This window comes from Siniperca chuatsi, linkage group LG7 (genome assembly GCF_020085105.1).
Source record: "Siniperca chuatsi isolate FFG_IHB_CAS linkage group LG7, ASM2008510v1, whole genome shotgun sequence".
In the NCBI taxonomy this organism is placed as follows: Eukaryota; Metazoa; Chordata; class Actinopteri; order Centrarchiformes; family Sinipercidae; genus Siniperca; species Siniperca chuatsi.
Genome location: NC_058048.1, coordinates 13,136,397 through 13,158,891, shown reverse-complemented (window position 1 = coordinate 13,158,891; position 22,495 = coordinate 13,136,397). Strand labels below are relative to the sequence as shown.

General features: G+C 40.5%; 2 protein-coding genes across 2 annotated transcripts in view; both read left to right on the top strand.

Moving 5' to 3' along the window:
* The window catches only part of dner (delta/notch-like EGF repeat containing), a 59,052-nt gene extending 50,686 nt beyond the window's left edge, over positions 1–8,366 (top strand). Inside the window, exons 9-13 of the mRNA XM_044203087.1 lie at positions 5,004–5,126; positions 5,278–5,391; positions 5,770–5,901; positions 6,009–6,255; positions 6,999–8,366. Coding sequence (XP_044059022.1) covers positions 5,004–5,126; positions 5,278–5,391; positions 5,770–5,901; positions 6,009–6,255; positions 6,999–7,110 — 728 coding nt within the window. The 3' untranslated portion in view covers positions 7,111–8,366. The remainder of the gene's footprint in view (positions 1–5,003; positions 5,127–5,277; positions 5,392–5,769; positions 5,902–6,008; positions 6,256–6,998) is intronic.
* A 2,586-nt stretch (positions 8,367–10,952) lies between these two features.
* pid1 (phosphotyrosine interaction domain containing 1) overlaps positions 10,953–22,495 on the top strand; it is a 31,964-nt gene continuing 20,421 nt past the window's right edge. Inside the window, exon 1 of the mRNA XM_044203411.1 lies at positions 10,953–11,110. Coding sequence (XP_044059346.1) covers positions 11,081–11,110 — 30 coding nt within the window. The 5' untranslated portion in view covers positions 10,953–11,080. The remainder of the gene's footprint in view (positions 11,111–22,495) is intronic.

Genomic DNA, 22,495 nt, shown 5'->3' with positions numbered 1-22,495 from the left:
TGTTTCTAGTGTTGCATCAATGTAACTCAACACCCACAAACCATAGCAGTCAAGTTACACAGATACAATCAGCTATACCATATTCTCTTTTACATACTGTACATTGCACTTTGTATTTTTCTTTTTAGCTTCTAAATATTACTGGAGAAACAGAAGAGTATTTGATTGTCTGTTACTCATGCGTTTTCAGATGTTGCAGTCTTATTTTGCCTCAGTACACAGCTGCCATCCTATGGAAAGCACAGTGCACTGCATGTCATTTGACCTTATGCCCACTCATTGAAACTCAATGGCAAAATGCTGGGCTTACAATATAGTCATACACTTACAATCTCAATTAATAATTGTTTAATTGATTGATATCTGTAGTTTACTGGTGTTGTATTTGTATCTAGGCAGATCTAAAGATGTGTTGTTGCACTGTTAGCTGTTGTGAATTGTGAATATGAGGAGAGGCACTGATTAAACAAGTATGTGATTTGTGATTAGCTTTGACCAGCTTTGAGAACAGCCAGCTAGGATGTTTGGAGTGCTTATAAAAGGAGCTCCTGTTCAGTTCTAACCACCTGCAGTATTAATAATGCTTGCCAATAGTATAAACAAGGCACAAACACATGCACAGAGAAGGATAAAGTTCAGTTTTGAATGATCTTAATTTTCATGATGATTAAAGTCCATGGTTGTGGTTGTTTTACTGACATGCAACCCCAAATGTGATATCACATGCAGATTTGAGAATTAGGCTGAAGGTCTATGTCAGTATACATCAAAATAATGGTAGTATTAAATTTACTAAGAAATGGAGGGCTGAATTTCTGTCACAACAAACCTACTGTATGTGTTTCTAACTGAATGAATCTACAGTCTTTCTACAATAGATAAAGTATGTTGATATGTTCTCTTGAATCCACCTCATTTATAATTCTTATTGCTCTTTTTTTGTAGTACATATAATAGATTTATATCACTTGTATATGTGTTTCCACATAGGTCCTCACTGTAACTAAAATATGGTAAAATAAGTGAACATTTGAAGTGCCTTATGATCCATAATGTACAGTACTTTGCTTTGTTCAAAATTGCAAGACTTTTGGACACTTTTGTCTTTGCATAAATCAAATGTGTGAAAAGAGGTCATACTGTCACACATTAAGCTTGTAACAATGTGCAAGAATATTTGATTTTTGATGTAATTATATGTATTTTTTCTTAGTTGTTGTCACAATTTTAGCAAATAGTGTAACATTTTGGCACCTTTACATATAGAAATAAGGAAGAAAGGAACATGAACCTTTCCCCCTTCTCAGTTAAATCAGTTTATATCTACTCAGCAAACAGTATTTGATTATATCACACTACAATACTCTCACTATGAACAACAATAAATATGAAGAATACTTAACAATGCTCTACAGAAATACAACTTTACAGAAGGTATGTATATTTAAAGAATTTATTGAAGTTTACTTCCAATTATTGAAATTTTTTTTGGTGTGTGGGAAGAAAATGGAGTACCCATGGTAAACCCATGGAGATATGGTGAGGACATGCAAAGTCCTGACAGACAGAAACCAGCTCGCCTCTGTCTGTCAGGACTAAATACTGAACCTCTACACTGCCCTACTGCCTGTTACAGCCTGTGTGTGTTTCTGTCTCACTCCTGGTCCTGCTTCTTGTATTTGCGGCGGTGTTTTGAAGTGACAGACTTCTTGAATCACCTCCACACAGAATGCTTCTTTGTTGTTTCCTGGACCTTCTCTGGAGCGTTGACCTCGCCGATGACCTCAGCGGGCTCCTTCAGGTGGAAGGCCTCTGCGATCAGCTCGCACATTTGGATCTTCATGTGCTTCGTGAGCACCTCCACCTTTTTCTCCAGCGCCTGACTGGCCTCTTCCTGCGCTTTCAATTTGGAGGCCAGCTCGAGGCCGAAGCTAATCTTTCCTGCAGCTGCCTCTTTGAGTCCTCCAGCTCAGCAGTCACCTCTACTCTGCAGGCCTCTTTCTGTAGGAGCTTCATCGCCGCCATCTCCTGCTCAAGGGCTTCTTTTTCGGCTGTTAGGCTTTCTGCCAGCCCCTTGTAGACTCTCTCCATAAACTCAAACCTGACTTTCTCCAGTTGTGTCTTGTGGACGTGAGCCTGAAGCTGATCTTTTCATCTTTTCCAAGTCCCTTATGAGCTCCTTTTTGTTTTTGTCAGTGTTAGGTGACTCATCCAAGGGCTCAGCTGGAAGCGCTCTGGAGGACAGACTAAATTTTTTGATGTCTTCTTTGAGCCTCTGCACCTCCTTCTCACACTTGAGTCTCAAGCTCCGCTCCTCCTGCAGTTTTTTCTCTGTTTCCCGGAGCCTGCTCTTGTCGATGGCTCTGTGTGCTCGGCCATCATCCTCATTTGTTTTTCCTGCTTGAGATAGTAGTTGGTTATCTGCAGCCACTTTTTAAGACTCCCCTGCACACTCCAGTGGTTTTGTAGCGGGCGTCTTGCCCACACTGGATCAGTTGAGGCCCGGGACTGGAGCTCCTTGTGGACATCCACCGCTTGGCGGAAAGTCTCAGCTTCTGGCTGGGTGGGGAGCTCCTTGTCCTTGTTTTTCTTGCTGCTGCTGCTGCTGCTGTCATAGAGTATGGCTCTTAACTCCTCACGCCTCTTGGACAGAGCCTCGATATCCATGTCCACCAACAGGGCCAACTTTGTGGGACCTGAGGGTTATTCCATTTCTGTTTAAGAAAGACTTAATAGAATCAGTCTCTTGTTTGTAAAGTGTGCTCAGTACTCATAAGTCTCTTTCCAACAGTGTTGTGTCTCAGATTGTATCTCTGAAGTGTTTGAGTGTTTGTGGTTAAGTGTGATGAGTTCTGAATTTGTGCTCAGATTCTGATGATTATCAAACATTCCACATTTCCTGAGTTTCGTAATTCCGAATTACTTTTTTTCCCTGCCAACCTTCTATTTACAAACATTTTTTTTGTACAGAGTTTTCCATATGGTTAATTATTTTGACCTCATAGACACATTCAAGTGTGATCCAAATGTGAACAAAATGGCCGCCCCACTATCAACATTCAACACACCAAATTAAAACCTGCTGTCAATCCCACACTGATCCACAGTTCTAACACACTGACATGAATAACACAACTATATTAAAATTAAAGTCAATGATGGTTTCTTCAGTGGCAAATATTGTACTTTTTACTCCACTACATTTATTTTAAAGCCATTTAATTTTCAGATTTTACATGTAAAGCAAATGATCAGTTGATAAAATATGATTTATTGTTATATATTAAAACAACTATAACTATGTTAAGCTCCATCTTGACAATTAAATTAACATGACCATTAACATGCTGCATACATATTAATGCATCAGTAATAATATCAAAGTACTGTACATATGATAAATATAACACTGAAAGGTGCTTTCTGCATAGTGTGTGGACTTTTACTTGCAGTGGAGTATTGTTACTGTGCTACTTTTGCTTCTTCCACTGCTGGTTTTCTGAGGCCTTAAGGCCTTTTCACACCGGGGACGAAATGAAAAAACGAAACGAAAATGCGGAATATCCACTGATGATTTTTCGCGCTCAAACCTTTCACACCAAGTTTGACATGAATATTTACGTTCCGTGCATTCCACTGAAAATTAAAGCTTTGCACCGGCACACAATCATCGATTCAAAAAAGAGGAAACATTGGGTACATCCATTATTACAAGAGAGAAAGCAGAGCAGAGAGTATCATCGACTGGCACAGGAGCTAGCGTTACCTTGACAACGAACTATGTTGGCTACTCACCGACACAAGCCAGTTTAACCGCTATACTTTCCCAGATGTTGTCTTTGTCTGTATTTGTAATCTTTATGTTGTTTTTCAAACAGAGCACTATGCTGTGATGCCAAATGGATCAGCCGATCAATATCCATCTCGATGAGTGTGAATGGAATTATGACATTAACGTCCGAATCTTTTGAACACTTGAGAAAAGGTCATGATTTCATTGGTTGGCTCGTTTTTTCCGAAAATTCGTTGAAATCTTAATAGCTGTGAAAAAAAAAAAAAACCTGCACGGCGAAATACGAACTATTTGGTCTCAGTGTGGATAGGCTCATAGAGATAGATTGGATTTCGAATGTTTAAGTTGATGTGCGATTTAGTCGCAGCGATTATTCTCATTTGGTCTGAAAAGGCCTTAAGTCTTACATTTTCACTTATGATCAGTTGTAAAACACACAAAATTAATTTTTTTCCATTCATAACCTCAACTCTTTAGTCATAACTGCGAATAAATCTTTAAAAAACAAAACAAAACAAAAAATGATTGGCCCTTTATCTGTGACACCAGAATAGTTCGATATTTTGAGATATATGTACGGTGGCCCTGAGAGTGAAAACACAACATTTCACAAAACATTTTACAAAACACAACAACATTTCAGATTACGGAAAAGGAGGGACAACACTTGTTTGTGATTGAACAGAACCCAAGTCCCTGGTGACAGTTCAATGTAATTTCCTGTTTGTGTAGCCTAGCCTAGCCTACTACTCTCAGCAATGTCCTTGTACAAATCTTAAACTGAGTTTGAAAGGATGGAAGAGGAGATTCATGTCATGATATGTTGAAAGCATATCAAGAATTAGGCTACATCATATGTCCTTTGTTAAAGTATTCTCTTATGATTTCAATCTCCTCTTCCATCCTTTCAAACTCAGTTTAAGATTTGTGAAAAGGCTAGGCTACACAAACAGGAAATGACTTTGAACTGTCACTTGGGTCTCCCTCCAGTTATCTCTTGTGGACGTCAGCCCTCAGCTTTTTAGCCTGAGGCTTTCAGTTTTATTACCTAGCTCACTACAGTAGCTTTATCCTCCACAGTCCCATCTCCTAGATAAATAAAGGTTAAAACATAATGTGGGTGCATCAGCAATGCAGCAAAATTACATGTTTAATTCTTTAATGACTCTTACATTAATATATACTGTATATATTTGTGTGTCCTATCAAGGCTACCATGGCTTGTACTGTGAAGAGGAGTACAATGAGTGTCTGTCTGCCCCCTGCCAGAACTACGCCACCTGTAGGGATCTCATCAATGCCTATGAGTGCATATGCACACCACAGTTTGAAGGTATGTATGTATGTGTGTGTGTACGTGTATATGAATGATGCGTGTGATTATTTTTAGATGCAGGCACACATCTGTAAATTAGCTTTACTTCTTCATAGACTATCAGATGTTATGGTTTCATAGGACATGTTCTGTGCGTTTGTGTGTGCAGGCAGACACTGTGAAATCTACAAGGATCCATGCCTGAAGATGCGCTGCCAGAATGGAGGCCACTGTGAGAGTGCAGGAGTCAATGTTTCCTGTGCCTGCCCACCTGGATACCTGGGTGAGCACCGGTACCATGATCAGCCTGAATAGCAGTAGACTAGCTGCTTATTAGCATGATTCACATGACATGGATATAAGGATCAAGGATATGGTAAATTATGCTTTTAATAGACTGTATTAAAAACAACCATGTTCAAGCTCAAAATGAAATACCATAGAAGAGTTGCACATCCCATAAAGTTTTTTTATTGTGATAATATTTGATCAATGAAATAATAGTGACACATATTGCATTTTGCTGTTAAACCCTAAAGTGTTCCTGGGTTTGTAAACAACTGCATGCTGAGTCACAGTACTGGGACCTGTGAGCTTCAGTTTCTGCTCTTGGCTTTGTTGCTCGAGTTGTTATTGAACACAACCTTACCTGTCCACTCAGGGGAGAAGTGTGAGGTCGACATCAATGAGTGCGAGAGCAACCCTTGTCACCATGGAGGCACCTGCATTGACCAATCAAATGGCTTCACCTGTCACTGTCCACCTGGGTGGGTGGGTCCCAGCTGTGAGATCCGTAAGTCAGCCTGTCAGAAAACTTCTGTTCAGCTATTAATCTAAAATCTGACATGCGGAAAGCTATATGTGTGTGTGTGTGTGTGTGTGTGTGTTTGTGTGCGTCAGACCTGCAGTGGAAGCCGGCACACACTGAGGACACCCTGACCAACATGCCCCGCCACTCCCTCTATATCATCATCGGAGCGCTGTGTGTGGCCTTCGTCCTCATGCTCATCATCCTCATTGTGGGCATCTGCCGCATCAGCCGCATCGAGTACCAGGGCTCGTCGCGCCACGCCTACCAGGAGTTCTACAACTGCCGCAGCATCGACAGCGAGTTCAGCAATGCCATCGCCTCCATCCGCCACGCCAGGTCAGTGACAGGATTTGTATGTATTGATTGATTGGCAACAAAGTCTTGCACGGGAACAGTGTTACGAAAGTGTTGTGGTAGGTTTGTTAGGCAGTCTTATTCCTCAGATATCACAGTTTTATATTTTCTGTCACTAAACAGCTTTATGTAGAAAATGTATGAGTTGGTACCTTTGCTGCATTTGGTGAAGTTAGTTAAGCACAACTGCTTGGGAATTAGTTTTGCATGTTTTAAAGGGGAACTCCACCACTTTTACAGACAAAGGTCAGTTTTACTAGTTGACAAAACAATCTCAACTCAAGGACCACTTACTGTGGACCATGTGATACAGTCGAAAGCTCCAGAACAAGCAAGTAAGTCATTTGCTATTTCCAAGCTCAAGTCAGTTTACGAGTCATGGGGAATATACTCAGCCTCTGAAAACAGTTCTGTTGCTCTGGAGGAGCTTTTGTTTATAATGTTTGAGAAGATTTATTTTTTCTTGGACTAGGAGACTTCAAATTTATAACATACAGCCTAATTTACAAACTGTGGATTATTATTTTCTGACTTTTGTGAATCCCCCTAACTTTATATAAGTTCAACACTAAACCACTGAAGTGCCCCTTTAATAAACGTTACTGTTCACTCTTTATTTGTCACCATATCAATAACCCAGTGCCAACAAAGGATGGGCCACATTGCGAAATTGTATTTGATGATGCAATATTGATGCACTGTTGGTGTTTATGCTTTCTTATTAGATTTGGCAAGAAGTCCAGGCCTGCCATGTACGATGCTACTCCCATCGCCTATGAAGACTACAGTCCCGATGACAAGCCTTTGGTTACCCTCATCAAGACAAAGGATTTGTAAAATACAACCATCCCAGCACATCACAAGCTGTACACATACAACTGCACATGCACACACAGAAAGTCGGTATGAATCTTAAAGTATTTCTTAAGAAAAAAAAAATAACAGCAAAACAAAATTGAATGTAAAGTGGAGAAAAAAATCCAAAACATACTGTACTACATACTGTAGTTTAAAAAGAACAAATCTGGAATTTGATACATCTATTTTCCTGTCAAAGTCCATGATAAGGCTTTATTGTAGCATAAGAGCATACTTTGCATTACTTAAGTTATTCATAATGGGCGACACTACCAGTAACCTCTGCTGTACAAGAGTGATGACTTTAGTCTGCACCAGACTGTCTGTCGGTGGGGCCAGCAACCCAGGAGCCTAAATTTCTAAGTGTAAACTCAGCAAACAGTGCTGACAGCAGTCCTCACAGGTGTTGTAGAAATAGGTGCACTCCTCTTGGTGCATACACTGTATCTTTTTCTATATCTAAAAACAATTCTGCAGTAGGTTGCCTTACTTCGTGCATGGTTAGATTTGATGTTCTCTCTGCATCATTTTAAAATCCTTTGTACTTGGTTGTTGGTTGTTTTTCATTGCAGGTGTATTTCTCTCTGTCAAGATTGTGCCAAATATTTTCTTTGGGTAATTTGTGGTTAGTAGATCAAATACACACATGTATAAAATACTAGTCACAGAATATTTCTTTTTAAAATACATATTGTCCTGTTCTCTACATGCAAGTTTCTCAATGGTGTATGAATAGTAAAGAAAGTGGGTTTACTGGAGTACTGTGACCCTACCATCCTACTGTATGTATTTCAGTGATATTTAGGATAATAGGTAGGTATATTTCTCAATGCACAGAAAAATAGTTGGTTTTACTCAGTGTACCTGTTTATGCCAATGCACAAATTCATCTCTAGTATTGACAGTGCTGAATAGTTTCTGGATGAGAGTTTCTTTGCTGGAGTGGCCTCTTGCTGGCTTTAGGGTAGAGAAGAGGAAGGAGAGGGAGGAGGAAGAGGAGATTGAGAGGGATGATAACTACTCCAGAATATATGTGCTTCTGTGTCCCGCCAATGGAAAACTCCCTGTGTGTGCAGCTGTGTTGTTCCTCTCAAGGTCAAGCAATGTTTTACCAATAGGCTCAGCTAATACTCGGATTTTTTTCTCTCATTTTAAACACAGCAAACACATGATTATTATCTATGTTGAATGATGTAAACAATAAAGATTCAAGTGAATATAATCTATAGTACTCACTTGGTGTCTCGTGTGAATTCATGTTGTTTAAACACAGGCAGCCATACAAACAAAATGACAAGTAAAAATAGCCTAAAATGGCCTAAATTTGGATTTAAATCCAGTACAGTCTGATAAAAGAATACATTAACAAGAGCAGAAATCTGACGAGGCATTTGATGCCAACTTTTGCTGCTTGACAGTTTTCAATACCTGTTGCTATGGACGCATTTCAGTCGGTACCAAAAAATTATTTAGGCTTGAGTCCCAGTTCCAACATCAATTTAAACAGATAAACGAGAATACAATATCAGCAAAATTTAAATCATTATTAATTGAGTGGTACTGTTGACTGTTTCTTAAATTTTAGTATGTTGGGGAAATATGTACAGCAGTTGCATGAATTTAACCAAATGAGTAGCTACCTTAAAGGTTAATTAAAGGTAATATGCCAGGTTGAAATCAACCAGAATTTCCCTTTAACTCAGCCATGATTAGATGACACAATAACATGCTGCAATAAGTTTTGGGCTGAAATTATTAAATTGTTTTGAAAAATGGATCCTGTTTTTTTTGTGTAAACAAAAACCAGGGGGGAAAAAAATGCTAATTCTCTGCAGCATCTGTTTTTCTGCAATTTCCCAAGGTCATACCCACCAGACTGAGGCGTCAACCGTGGCAAAGACCTTTTATGGAGTGTTGGTAATGTGAACACCCTCGGTGACCTCAGGCTTTATCCAGACATTCCCCATGTAAACATCTCTAAATACAGACTGTGTCTGTGGCGTGATGTCGCTTAACACACCTACAAATATTATGTGTGTACACAAACACGCATATAAACACACATTGCAGCAGCACCAGATGTAATTGACGGCTCTCACCTTTGCTTATGGTCTGCTTTGCAGGCCTTGTGCTTGACCTTTGCCCTCTGTGTGCCCTGGAGGGTCAGAGTATTCGCTGGATAATAATGGACGGTGCTTCAGTGGGTTCCCAGACCTCACTTTTGCAATAACAAAGTCATACCACACCAATCTCAGTTCAAAACGGTCAAGCAGACTGAATGTTTTTGCAACAACTTGTTTTTGAGAAGCTTAAGAAGATCAAAATGTGTGGGCATGACTGTGGCAGTTCACACATAGACTTTGTCTTTAGCTGCCTTTGTAAAACTTGGGAATTATAAGAATAGAAGATTTAAACTAACCACATTTTTATTGCCACTAGCCACTGAAATAATGCCATGCCATTTATGTTAGGTTTTTATATGATTAATTTTCATTTTAACTGCATTCCTGCACTGGCTGGCTCTGGACTGGTCTGGATGACTAATGTTCAAAGTCCTCGAAGTCCTCTTTATAATAGTGCTAAATGTCATTACAGATGCCCTTTGGTGTCCAGCTGAAAAATCATTAATTTTTTATGTTGATTTTACATTACATTAATATAAAAATTGGGTATTTGTGTATGTTTTTATCCAAAATTGTTAGTAGGAGACTTTGCTACTTAATTCTTTTAGCAGCAAAATTTTCTGCCACTGTAGCCAGAGTTGTGGAAAAGACATTCCTTTTCTTACAGTGACTAATATGTGACAAAATACATCAGGGTGAACCCCATATAAGAAACTTAGACCAACTCTTCCGTTTTACTTCAGAAAATGTGCTTCACTTAAAGCAGCATTAATTTATTTTTGGCCACTTGGGGGCAGAGGAACAAGCTGTAAACACAACACTGACATCACCTTATGAAGTTGTTAGGGCGCACATGTTAGCAAACAGTTATTTACACATCCAGCACACGACAAATGTAAGTCCAATATTCACTCCCCCTTTAGTCTAGTCTCCAGTAACTCCTGAAGGAAATATCTGGCTCTTTAGTGGCTAAATGCTCCACTATGTTCACCAGCTAGTCACTAACTGTCTGTGTCGTTTGGTGCTGGGCAGGTAACGTTAGCATACAGAAATAACTGCCTTCTGCTGCTGAAAACCGTGTTAATGAGAGCAGTGAGGGTGAACCAAAACAGTAAAGTTATGGGCCATAAAACCAAAACAATTAGCCGAAAGATGCTAAACCGCTCCATAGCGAAGGGAGCTGTAGGGTCGAGTTACAATTTTCTGTGGGTTCACGAGTGACTCTTTCACACTATATAGTCATTTGCCCATTGTTAATATAAGAATATTGATTAGTGCAGCTTTAAGATGAGTCATTTTTGATTTAAGAAAATTATAATATGAGAAAATTGAAAATGTCATAGCCTGTATGTGGGACTTAGCAAAACAGCATGCATGCATCAAGCTGCCAAAATGTCTAACAATATGGTCAAGCTTTACCTGTCCACCTTGTCTTGAATACGCTGAAACGTTCTGAAATAAAACATTTCAAAAAATTCCCCACAGCATCTATAAACATTATGCTATTAGCATAGCTGCAGATGTACAGTAAGCTAGTTTCTGCCTGAAGCTCAAAAGCACTCTGTCTCCTCTCTGATCAAAGCCTCGATTTCCTAAAGCACCTGAACGCAGCAGCACCAAGAGCCAGCCAGACACAGAGAGCAGGTACCTCCACCTGCTGGCCAAGTCTGATAACTACAGCCAGGCGGAGCAACACATCCTTCATTACCGACCAGTCCAGATAGAAGGAGGACAGAGAGGCAAGCCGTGAAAGCGAACAGATGTGAACCGGACTACGGAAAGAGAACAAGCTGTAGTAAAGACGGAGAACCTTTGATTCTGCTAATATGTGGCAACCCGCGTCGGAGCGATTGCAGGTAAGATGCGCGTGTTTGTGAAACGCTTCTTGTCGACAGGGCAGCGGTAAATAAACGGTTCAGCCGCGTTAACAGTTACCGAAACCCGCCGTGCTGTGCATGGCTCCAGCCTGGAGAGACTTACGGTTTCTGAGCGGCTACAGATGTTTTGTGAGCACCGTCTTTCACTTGGATGTTGTTAGTCGTCTTTTAAATGCTAGAAACTAGTTCTAGGTATTCAAACAATCATTTATTTTTGCTAATGTCTGTCTCAATATGATTCCCTATTGGTGATGCGTTTAACGCACCTATTCACGTTACGCAAGCCGGGAGTACAGTGCAACAATTTGTACCTCAGCTGCATTCCTGTGCTACTCCAACGCAGGAGATTTTCTTAAAATATCAAAGAGAAGCATATTCCAGCAGTGTATAAAATGGCTCTTTTGGCCCACAGGCCTGTTTCATCCAGCACAGTCTTCACACTAACCTACCGACTGCAACTGCACGGCCTTCTCCTGTTGTCACTCTATTTTTCCTTCATGTTGGCACATCAGGATGCTTAATCTCTGTTTTCCTGTGTGAAATCGCGCGCAAAAAAGGGGGGTGGGAAAGCAGGCCGTGGTCAGTAACCTGCCGCCTGTGACCTGTTAAGAAGTGGAAAAAACACCGTTAATGACACGTAGTTTGATATCCAGGGGCAAGCCGTGCACCGAGCCTGGCTTCACGTCTCCTGCAGACGTAATGCTCTCCAGATGTCGGCCTGCGGACTGCCTGCCAAGTGAACTTGCACAATCCCCTCTTCTGCCCCGGCGTCAAGAAGATGGAATCACGAATTATTAAAACCGAGAGTTCCGGTGTTCAGATGTGGAGTTAAGGGCCGCTGTAAATGATCGTATAAACTCACATCTGCATGACCCCCTCTTTGATTCGTTTAAACATCCAAGCTGTAACCGGTAATGCCCACTTTATGTGTCGCCTAGCAACCGCGTTCCAGAACTATCACCTAGTGGATAACATTCTATAATTTATAAATGAGCTGTTATTGATTAAGGTTAATTGAACAGTGCACTGTGGGTTTTTTTCTTCCTTTGGATAGACTGAGCGTTGGGCCACCTGGCTTCAGTGTCATGCTCAACGAGTAGCACAAAGCCACCATGTATCTCACATTTTCCTACACTGAGAGAAAAATAGCCACATGAGCAGTCAAGTGGATGCAAGGTTGAAATAAAATGAGCTCAAGTTATTTTGTTATTTTTCCATCACAGCAGCTGATGCTTTTCTCAAAGTGTAACTTCTTTAAGTTCTTATATGGTTATTCATTCACAGGTCTTAGTCTACCCATCTCTTACCATGTGCTGAACAGTAATAGTCATAATTGCTTCAGAATGAAGGCCCCTTATAATTCACTAGTTATACTGTATGTTTTTACATTTAAACTGGCATTTTTACTGCCATTTGCACTTGCACACTTTTGGTGCTCAAAACAGAGCGATAGAACTGGGATGTCATGTTAGCAACTGTCAACTTCCACAACCCTTAACATCGTGCATCAGCCCTGTGCAGATTTCTTAACAGCTTATGGGGGTGAAGAACGGGGTGCATCTATGACAGCATGCATCCTCTCTGTGTGAATGAACAAATATGATTTTACTGCTGTTACTGGGAAACATTTGGATTCTGAAACTTTAGCTCATGTAAAATAGTGGGCAAGGCTATTGTTTTAAGGTGGCACTCCACTGATTTTACACTTGATGATCAGTTTACATCTTGTAAGGAGTGCGACTCAGCCTGTGAGAGCAGTTGGAGTTGAAGTCTGAGAAAAATAATATAACATCAGGGTCCTCTCAGCTTAGCCTTGGAGACTATGCTACAGGAAGTCTGCTTTACAAACTGGGGTCATGGAGTTTGAAAGACATGGGCATTTATGCCGCGTTCATGTCATATGGGAGTAATGGTAATTACGAGATTCTGACTAATAGCATTCACGTCAATACCAAGTCGTAATTATGGCTCAGAGACTCAGACTTTTCTGAAAACTCTGATATATCCAACTTGGAGCTTCTTAATACGAAAGTCTTGAGTTGTCCTGTGACACGAACACTCCACAAGTCATAAAAATACAATATGACGTGAATGCAGCATTACCAGGCAGGGAGGGTTGAATGACAGACGCTATTGAGTTGCATTGTGGGAAACGTAGGATCCAGCATTATGGAAGTGCAGTAAGGTAGGTTTGTGTGTTTAAAGAAATCTTACCGGCACTTGGCTCGCACCAGCTTACCTCCTGGAGACCAGCTGTGGTCCAAAGTTGATAAAGAGTTTTGCATGTTTCTGCTGTCCACTTCAAAACTATGAAACACTGAATGGAAATGTTTAACTTGATGGATGACTTTGGAGGAGAATTTGGATCAACAGTCTGCCCAGGTTGTTCTGTTCTTGGGATAAACATCAGGAACCCTTATGAACAGCCATGGTCCACATGGTCTGCCAGGATCTTTTGGATCAGTAAATAAAAGGTAATAGTTTAAAATAACAGCATACAAATGAAAAACCCTTACAGTGAAAAGTGGTTATAGAATGATAGCAATACCTGCCCATTGCCGGCTTTGTAACCGTGGTAACGGCCATCCTTTAGACTGGTATCCTTCACCTCTTTTGAGTCAGGAACGGTGGGCTTTTCTAGAGCTGAAGACATCTGTTAGCTTCATCTAGAATGTACTAGTGTTTATTATCTTCTGTTTTGTTGTTTTCATTCACTGTGGCATCCGTCCACATTATTCTCACTTGTGCTGTCCTCTGTTGCCATAGCAACACCTGATGTCTTGCTGCATTTTTGTCTCACGCTCAGGCAAGAAGAGGAGGGGAAAAAGAAATAGATGGAGGTGTGGGGGTGAGGAGATACAGGTCGCATCACCAATTGCAAGCTGCTTTTATATTGACAGTCAGAAGTGTTTTGGAACCAAAGTGTGTGTTGCGACGTTGCGTGCTGGTGCTGCATCGTGCCTCTCTGTTTTTCACTCCCTCTGTCCGTCTTTCTCTCTGTGTCCATTTCCCCATCCCTCCTACCTCTTGCTGACCACATGCCTCAATCAGTTTCGGGGGCCTTCCTCCTCAGGCAGAGGCCATGTTAGTTCAACGACAGATTGCCCAATATGCAGCGGTCTGGGCACGCATGCACACACACACACACACATATGCACTCAAAAGCAAGTTGGCAGGCAGGTTAAGCACGCATACACACACAACAACATGCTTCCTTTTTCAATATTCCTAGGGCTACCAGGCATGTTTCTCCTCTGTCAGCAGCTCTGTCTTTAGCCATGGTTTCCACTTTTTGACAGTTTATTGTGTGTGACACTGACAAACAGGGCTGAGCACATAAAAAGTCGTGGACCTGACAGTGCAGAAATAGACGACTGAGGTCAAACACGATGGGAACCAGTCACTGTCTGTGCATCTTTACTTGTTACTTTATTTGCTTTATAGTCTCTTTACTCATGGTCTGTCCCTTGGTCTGTCTGTCTGTCTCTTTGTCTGTCTGAGGTTGCTTTGTGGCCACAGCTATGTTGTTGAGACAGTGGCCTCTGTGGCAATAGGAATCCACCAGCAGACTGGCACAAAATCCCCATGGTTCCCTTGACACGTTTTTTTTTTTTTTTTTTTTCAGCCAGCACACATTTGCTTCTCGTGAACAAATGGCTTTTGGATCACTGGGTTGGCTCTTCGTATTTGATGAATGGGCATTATCTGGGTGCGGATGTTATCATTTTTCAAGGTTTTTCAAGGATTTGCGTTTGATAGAGAGTCTTATCCTTCTCATTGGTCAAAATGGAAGACGTGTTACTTCGAGTACGAGTTTTTACTTGTGCAAAACATTACCATAGATTGCACTTTGTGGCCTTACTTTTCTTCTCCTGTTATGTCTTGGTTTTTAGCTCATGGTTCAGATCTCCATATGTTAAATTGCCCATGTTCTTGACAGTGGGCCGTGTTTTTTTGTCATTAGCCGTGTTTTTTTGTCTTTTTCATGTGCCCTGGCTCTTTGCAGACTATTTAAGATGTCTTTGTGGGTTCATTGTTTACGTCAAAGAGTTGTTTATGCTTTTACTGCCAGCCAGAGATTGCCACCCCCAGGCTCTGAGGTTTGGGTACTTTAGTACCCACTTCCTCCTGCAGAAGTAACCCACCAATCACAACATCCGATCATTGGCCTTCTCCCTCCTACATGTACCTAATGCTCCAATCATGGTTGAGAAAAACAGATTTTCCTCTGCGTAGGGACCTCCTACAGTCCACTCTGGGTTGAGCCCATTCAGACATATTTTGTCTCGTAAACTGTCCCAGGATCAGAGGGGGAGGCTGTAAACACATAGAGGGACAGTTTAGAAAGTTACACGGCCCAATCTTTAACATGCAAGAAACTGGAGGGGTGCATCCTACTTTTGGCTTTAGGAAGTGAACCTCCTCCTACTGCTCTACCTCTGGACCACAGCGTATCCCTTCAGTAAGGTTACAGAAGGAAGGATGTGTTGTGTGTATAAATGGGCTGGATAGAGCTGGTTTCCAGTCCAGAATGACGCAAGGTTTGTTAATCTTCAAAGTAAAAACATTGTTTGGAAAGACATGGTTTGTTGGTTAAACTGGCCCCGTTTTAAGGAGCAAATTCGAACGGTTCAGTTGATGTGTAACTGTAGCCTATGTGCTGTTTACTCATTGGCAAATGGCACAACAGAAGAAAAGAATTCTACACTCACCCATTCACAAAATATTTCTGTGTGGGATGTAGTGATGTTGGTTCAATGCCTGTTGTTTTGTAAGCAAAATATTTTGCTCCTGCTTTAAAGCTGCCCTGTGGAGCTTTTGGCCACTAGTAGCGCAATTGCACAATGTTCTTATGAGTGTGTCCCCAGTGTCTCGTGCACGTGCTGAAAGACGCGTGAGCACATGAGTGACATGATACACACTTCCTGCCAATGGTTTCTTACTATTCCACTGATCAGCAGGTGGCCAAGAAATGTAATAATGCACCAGCAAAAGGCAGGGCAGAAGAAGACTGCTAGCAAGCAAACATGGATGTAAACAATGCAGGTTCCAATTAAAAAATCGGCTTTGCAAATGTTTTCTTGTTAGGCCTCAAACCTACACATACATTCATTTTGATGAGTAATACTAAATGTGAACAGAACTTTGTTTACAAGAAAACTCCACAGGGCAAGTTTTGCCAGATAGTACAGGAGGACCAATGTGCAGTTCAAGGTGTGCTGCTTGATGCTCTTACTTCTTCAGTGGTTTGTTTCTCTCCATAAAAAGTTTGTCCCACTTTATCATTGAGACAAATCAGAGAGCTTGGCTTCTTTTAAAGCTCTGATCCAGACTAACTTGTCATGGTTGATTTCCTGATCATGTAGCCCAACCATGATTTGGTGGTAGAGGCGACACTGATGTCACCCCCAAATCCCCCCAGGCTGGTGACAGTGATGTATCACTAAGTACCAAACATTTGTACCAACCACAAAAGAGTTGCATTTATTAACCTCGTGACCATTGTTTATTTATTCCCAACAGTTTCATGGTGCTATTCTAACTCTGGCTCTACACTTGAATGTTGGGCTGGTGATTCTTCTTCTTTTGAAAGTGAAAAGATGAGATGCAGAACCGATGACCTAACAAACAGTGATGTCCTACTGTCCAGCACCTACTACAACATCTGGTACAGAGCTCTACACACTCTTTCATCGTGGAGCCCGCTACATGTGCGTCTGGATTGGTGAATGCAGATGTGTCTGAGACAGGCTAATGTTGTTGACCAACTGTTTTGGTCTTGAGGTCTGTGTTAAGCTCCTAACAATGTTTTACATCACTGACCACGTTTGGAGTCTTCAGTATGAAGCAGTAGCTATCTGTGTATCCAAAATGTGTGTTTTTTCAGATTATCATGCTTTTTAGACACAGATCATCCATCTATTTTGCTCCTGCTGGTTTCTTAACATTATTTCCAGCTGTTTTCTACTCTTTTGTCATGATCACATCCCTATAACCCCTATTTTGTGGGTCTCAGTAGGCGTGGCAGAGGTCTGTTTTTACCCTGTTATGCAGTGTCTTACCATGATATTGACCCAAGAACCTCTTTCCTGCAAGAATGCTCCCTCAGGGGGCCAAAAGTTTAACTTACCATCTGTGACCTGTTAAGCTCATCACTACAGGAGGCAAAGTGCACTAAGACACTCTCCAAAGTCTGCTTCATTTCTCATGGATGTGATTGTACTTTTCTGGATTTACACATTTTTAAATTGTGGAATTCGCAATTATTTAATAGTGATGGCACTTGTGATTTCCAGCAGTAATTACAGACATATTTGGGGAGCAGCCGTTCAGAATTAGCTGGCAGCACTGGATCTGTGGGATTTGACCTTGTTCATCTGCCCCAATTTTAAATATTAGTACTTCTTTCAGAAAAAAAAGTTACGCCTATGTAAAATATTGTGGGATAAAGTTTATTGGAAGCACTGATTTTAAACAAATACATATTATATGGGCCTTGAAATCCATAAAATATAAATAATTTAATTGTTGGAAAAGCCACATTGTAGGAGTTCTAGTAATGTTTGTCCAAGTTCCTTTTTATTGTAACTTCTTTGCACTATAAATACACGTTAATCACATGGGTACAGGCAGCAATGAGTCAGTGTTGATGCTTTTAGCATTACAGTCTTGCTGCTAAATATGTAGACCTTTAATGTTATGACAGTGAATGTCATAACTGGCTTACAAATTACCAAACAGTTTGATTGGTTTAACAGCAAGTCTAAATATATAAAGACTGGAAGTAATAAAACTGAGTATAAAAATCCTTAATAAATGTTAGTAAAAAAAAAAAATGTAAATTGAATAAGCAGACTATAGCTTTATCACCTTAAACAACAAATGGCAATTTCTGTTGTTTGAATGGTGTCTGAAGAATGACAGAAAGTGGCACTAAGTGAAAAAGTCTCATAGTCATATAATCAAATTAGTTATTGATGTATCAAATACTTAAACATTTCACTCTTCAAAATACAGTATGTCTTGGCTCTGTGGCTGCAGAGTAACAGCTGAATGTTCTGTAGCGGTTCGCCTTCTGTAATGGGGTAATGTGGGTTACCTTTCAGAAACATGTCACAGTGAAACAATTAAATTTATCTAAGAGCACCGGGCATGGTGCTGAGCACTAAACAGGGTGTTGGGTGTCCCGGAAGAGTTGTGAAATTTCTGATATGTGTGGACTGTGGTGACCGCTCAAGTCCCATCAGTGACTTGTCGTGTCAATCGCTGCAAAAATGAATCTGCTAGCACTGACGACTTGAGTTGTAGCTACATTGAAAACACAGCATTTTGTGTGACATCCAAATAAATTTGAGTGTGACCCCTGACTCATTGCTCGTGTCAATCTTAAACCAAGCTTGTTTTTCATAATCCTACAGTTCGACAGGGTTCGACGAAACTGAGCCAATACTGCAAGAAATTACAAAACCTCAGAGAACAAAAGTAAAGCTTCACAGCAGTGGTAAGCAAATAGCGGCCCTTGGGGCCAAATCTGGCGAAAGCTGATGTTTTCTCTTTCATTGTTCGAAACATTTACATGATTTTCCTTTAAGGTCCTATAGATAAGAATGTAAAGGCTTGTGAAAATCCCAATAAATATGACTTCATACAGTAAGGCAGCAGGGTTTCTGAACAGTGCATAGTGATGAAATGAAGTCTAATAAACGTACCAGATGAATTACACATCGATAATAATATTTAGCCTATTTAACCAGAACAGATTTGTGTCAAAAACAGTACCTTTATCCAAACATAAATGAAGCAAAGTATCAGCAACAGCTCATTATTGTGGATTACAGTCATTCTTAAAGTGATTTAAAAGCCAGTGGTGAGTTCTTTTTGTTCTTGGCAAACCACAGGAAGATGTTGAAGTGTTGACACATGCGCAATAAATTTCTTCATATGCATATTTTGTGGTGTGGTGTATTTTTGGGTGAATGCGACTGATTTGGTGAGGCACAATTCTCTAGGTTGGTGCTTAACTAACATTATCATTCTTCTTGGTGCTTTCCCTGACACTTGGTCGGGCTCCGGAGCCTGAAGGAACATTGCTGCCCGCCACTGTTCGTAAAATGTTTAAACTGCGAGCGGTTACTACTCTGCTGAATACTTGGTCTCCTGATTGGTCAATCGTGGCATTCTGAGTTGGGCGTAACATGGGGAAAAATGCATTTGTTTCAAATTGGTATTCTGAATGTATTCATTTAACTAAATAGCCGAGTAATGAGTGGCACATAACGTGAAGACACAGAATTTATTTATTTTTTTATAACTTTTAATTTGTCGGATGGGGCAAGTAAATTTCTCTACCACTTGTCCTATAAAAAAATCCACTTGTCCCGGACAAGTGGACAAGTCTTAATGTCGAGCGAGCCCTGCTGAAAGAGGACCATTATTTGCTTCTTGTGACAGCAGCCATTGTTTAGCATTTAGATCTGTGTAGACAAGACCCCTTGTCTTGTAACCAGCTCAAAACCGACCCAACCCACACTGCCCCGATGGTGGAGACAGAAAACCTGCCTGGGTGCAAGTTAAAGTCAGAAATAGAATCAATAACAGCAGTAACTTGACGAGGAAACTGTTGGGACTTGAGAAATAAAAAAACATTAAAATGCAATGAAAATATTATGAATAGAATTCCAACGTTACTCCACGAGCCCTCCGCTTAGGCCCTTTGCTCCTGGTGGGGGGTGGTGGAATCAGGGAGCCCCCCCCCCATACCGGGGCCAACCGCAGGAATGTGAGCCGCTGTCAGGAAGCTGTAAAGTGCTGACGCGGAGGTCAGCGAGCGTTTACACACATGTGGCTTTACTTTCACAACTCCATCTTGCTTTTTCTCCTTTTCTCCTTCATCAGCTCCTTGCTTTTTTCTTGCCTTATCTTCCTCTTTCCTGACAGCGACCCCCCTTTTTCTTTATTATTCTTTTCTCAACATGAAGGTTCACTTGGGTGGGTGTGCCTGGGGTTCCAGGAGTCCTGTTTCTACCCCAACATCGTTGTATGTTGTACTGTAGGGCATCATCATAGGATTAGGCTTATTAGCTGGAGGGCACTAAATTAGCCCTAAGTGTGAAATATTTTTTTAGCTATACGGTATGTTACATGTCATTTGTACATACATTATTTCACAAATCTTATGAACACAACGCTTGGCAAACATGACCCAAAAATCTCATTTGTTTAAGCCATAGGTGAGGACAAAGACAATCAGGATACAATTCGAAATCCTTCAAATGATAACATTTACGAGGACAACTCAACTATTAATAGGTTAGTGGTAATATAATATAGTATAAATACTATTATGTTGCAGCCAAATGTTGCAGCCAAAACAGTATTTGCAGTCAGATTAATGTAATTGAACATGTGTCACAGGCAATGACGAAGGTAGGAAATACATAAGAATACTCAAGGATATTTTGAATTGAATATTGAATATGTGTATATTTATGTAACAATATTTGATGCAGTGGCATTGACTGTAGAAACTGTACACCAAACCTATTTCTTGAAGTTGATTGAGGATGTTCTACTTAGCTTTACCAAACAAACCATCACTGAAGATTGATGATAGCCTGTATTGGCAGGATTGACTGTTTTCATCGCCTGAAAATGTTGACCATCTGTTGCATAAAAAAGGGACATTGTGCAGGTCCAACATGGAAAACAGCTTTGAAGTGCCAAAGAGAAAAGGAAAAAAAGTGAATGGAAGCATTTGTAAAAGTAATCTGTACTTAACAGAACAGTAGTCATAAGTGGTCTAAGACATTCTGAGACTTACACTAGACTAGATGACTAGATTAGTGTCTGTTATTACTAGTTTTTTATCTGTATGTTGTAGAATGTGCATAATAATAAAGGTGAGAAATAAAGAGAATCACATACAGGCAGCTCTGTGAGGCTGTACTTAGGCACAGTGATGCTTTTAGGTAAATGCTACCATCAGCATGCTAACATGCTCACGATGACAATGCTAACACGCTGATGTTAAGCAGGTATGATTACCATGTTCACCATCTTAGTTTAGTTTGTTAGCATGCTGACATTTATTTAGTACTAAAAACAACAGTACAGCTGAGGCTGATGAGATGTCAGTGGTTTTGAAGGTATTTTGTCCATAGTATTGGAGAAATAAAAATTTTGACCTGATGATGGCACTAGATGAAAAGTCAGGGGATCACCAAATTTATTATAATTCATCCTGAGAGGAACTTGTGTGTGTGTGTCTGTGTACCAAATTCCATGGCAATCCATCCAATAGTTGTGGAGACATTTCATCCAAAACCACAAATGTGAGTCAGTGGATCGCCAAAGTCATTAAGATTCATCCTCTGGGGACCATGAATATCTGCACAATCTTTCATAGCAGTCCATGTAAAAGTTGTTGAGATATTTCAGTCTGCACCAAAGTGGTGGATCGACCAACCAACCACCAGACCGTTATGGCAATCCTTAGAGTCATGCAGCAAGCATGGCTAAAAAGCCTGCAAGTCCGAATCAAAGCAGTTCCCCAACATAGCACCTTTTTTAGTGTCCTGGGGCAACTGTGGTTAGTTAAATATATTCCATAGACTTATACAAAACCCATTAAAACTGTGTTGCAAAGAAACTGCAAAAAACAGACGAGTAACAGATTAATAATAAAAATATCAGATTCAAAACACCTGCAGGTGCAGTATTCATTCAAGGTTATTGCCCATGTATAAGAAATTAGAACTAACTGCCAGTGATATATGAGCTTTGATAATGGACTACAGATACACAGCCCAGCAGACATAACATATGTCTGTGTTTTTTACTTACTTACTTTCATTTGCTGCTCAGTTTTATCTTGTTTCGAGGAAGCCCAGAAATTCCACAGAGCCAGCTCTACCATGTGGTTCTGCTCGGCTTCAGGAAACACTCTTGTTTTGACGCAAGCAACGAGCAGAACAAACCTCACACACCATCTCATTTCCAGTCATCTCCAGTTTTCACCAGTGAGATTTGTTTTCTCTCTGTGTGTGTGTGTGTGTGTGTGTGTGTGTGTGAGGGCACTGTAAATGTGGAATACTCCTGCCTTGAATTTCATACTGGTATGTTTTTTACAAGTCAAACAAAAGCTTAAAACATAATATCCTGATGTCTTTTGTTGGTATTTTAACCCTTTGAGCCTCATGAAAGTTTTATGGAGCATCACATATACATCTGGTATATTTCTGGACTCAAAGGTGGTGACACTCATCTCTTATTCTGTATTACACACCTATAAATGACAAAAACCCTAAAATGCTGATGTTGTGGAGGTTGCCTTTTTCTTAAGCCTCCAGGTGACCTACAGGCTTA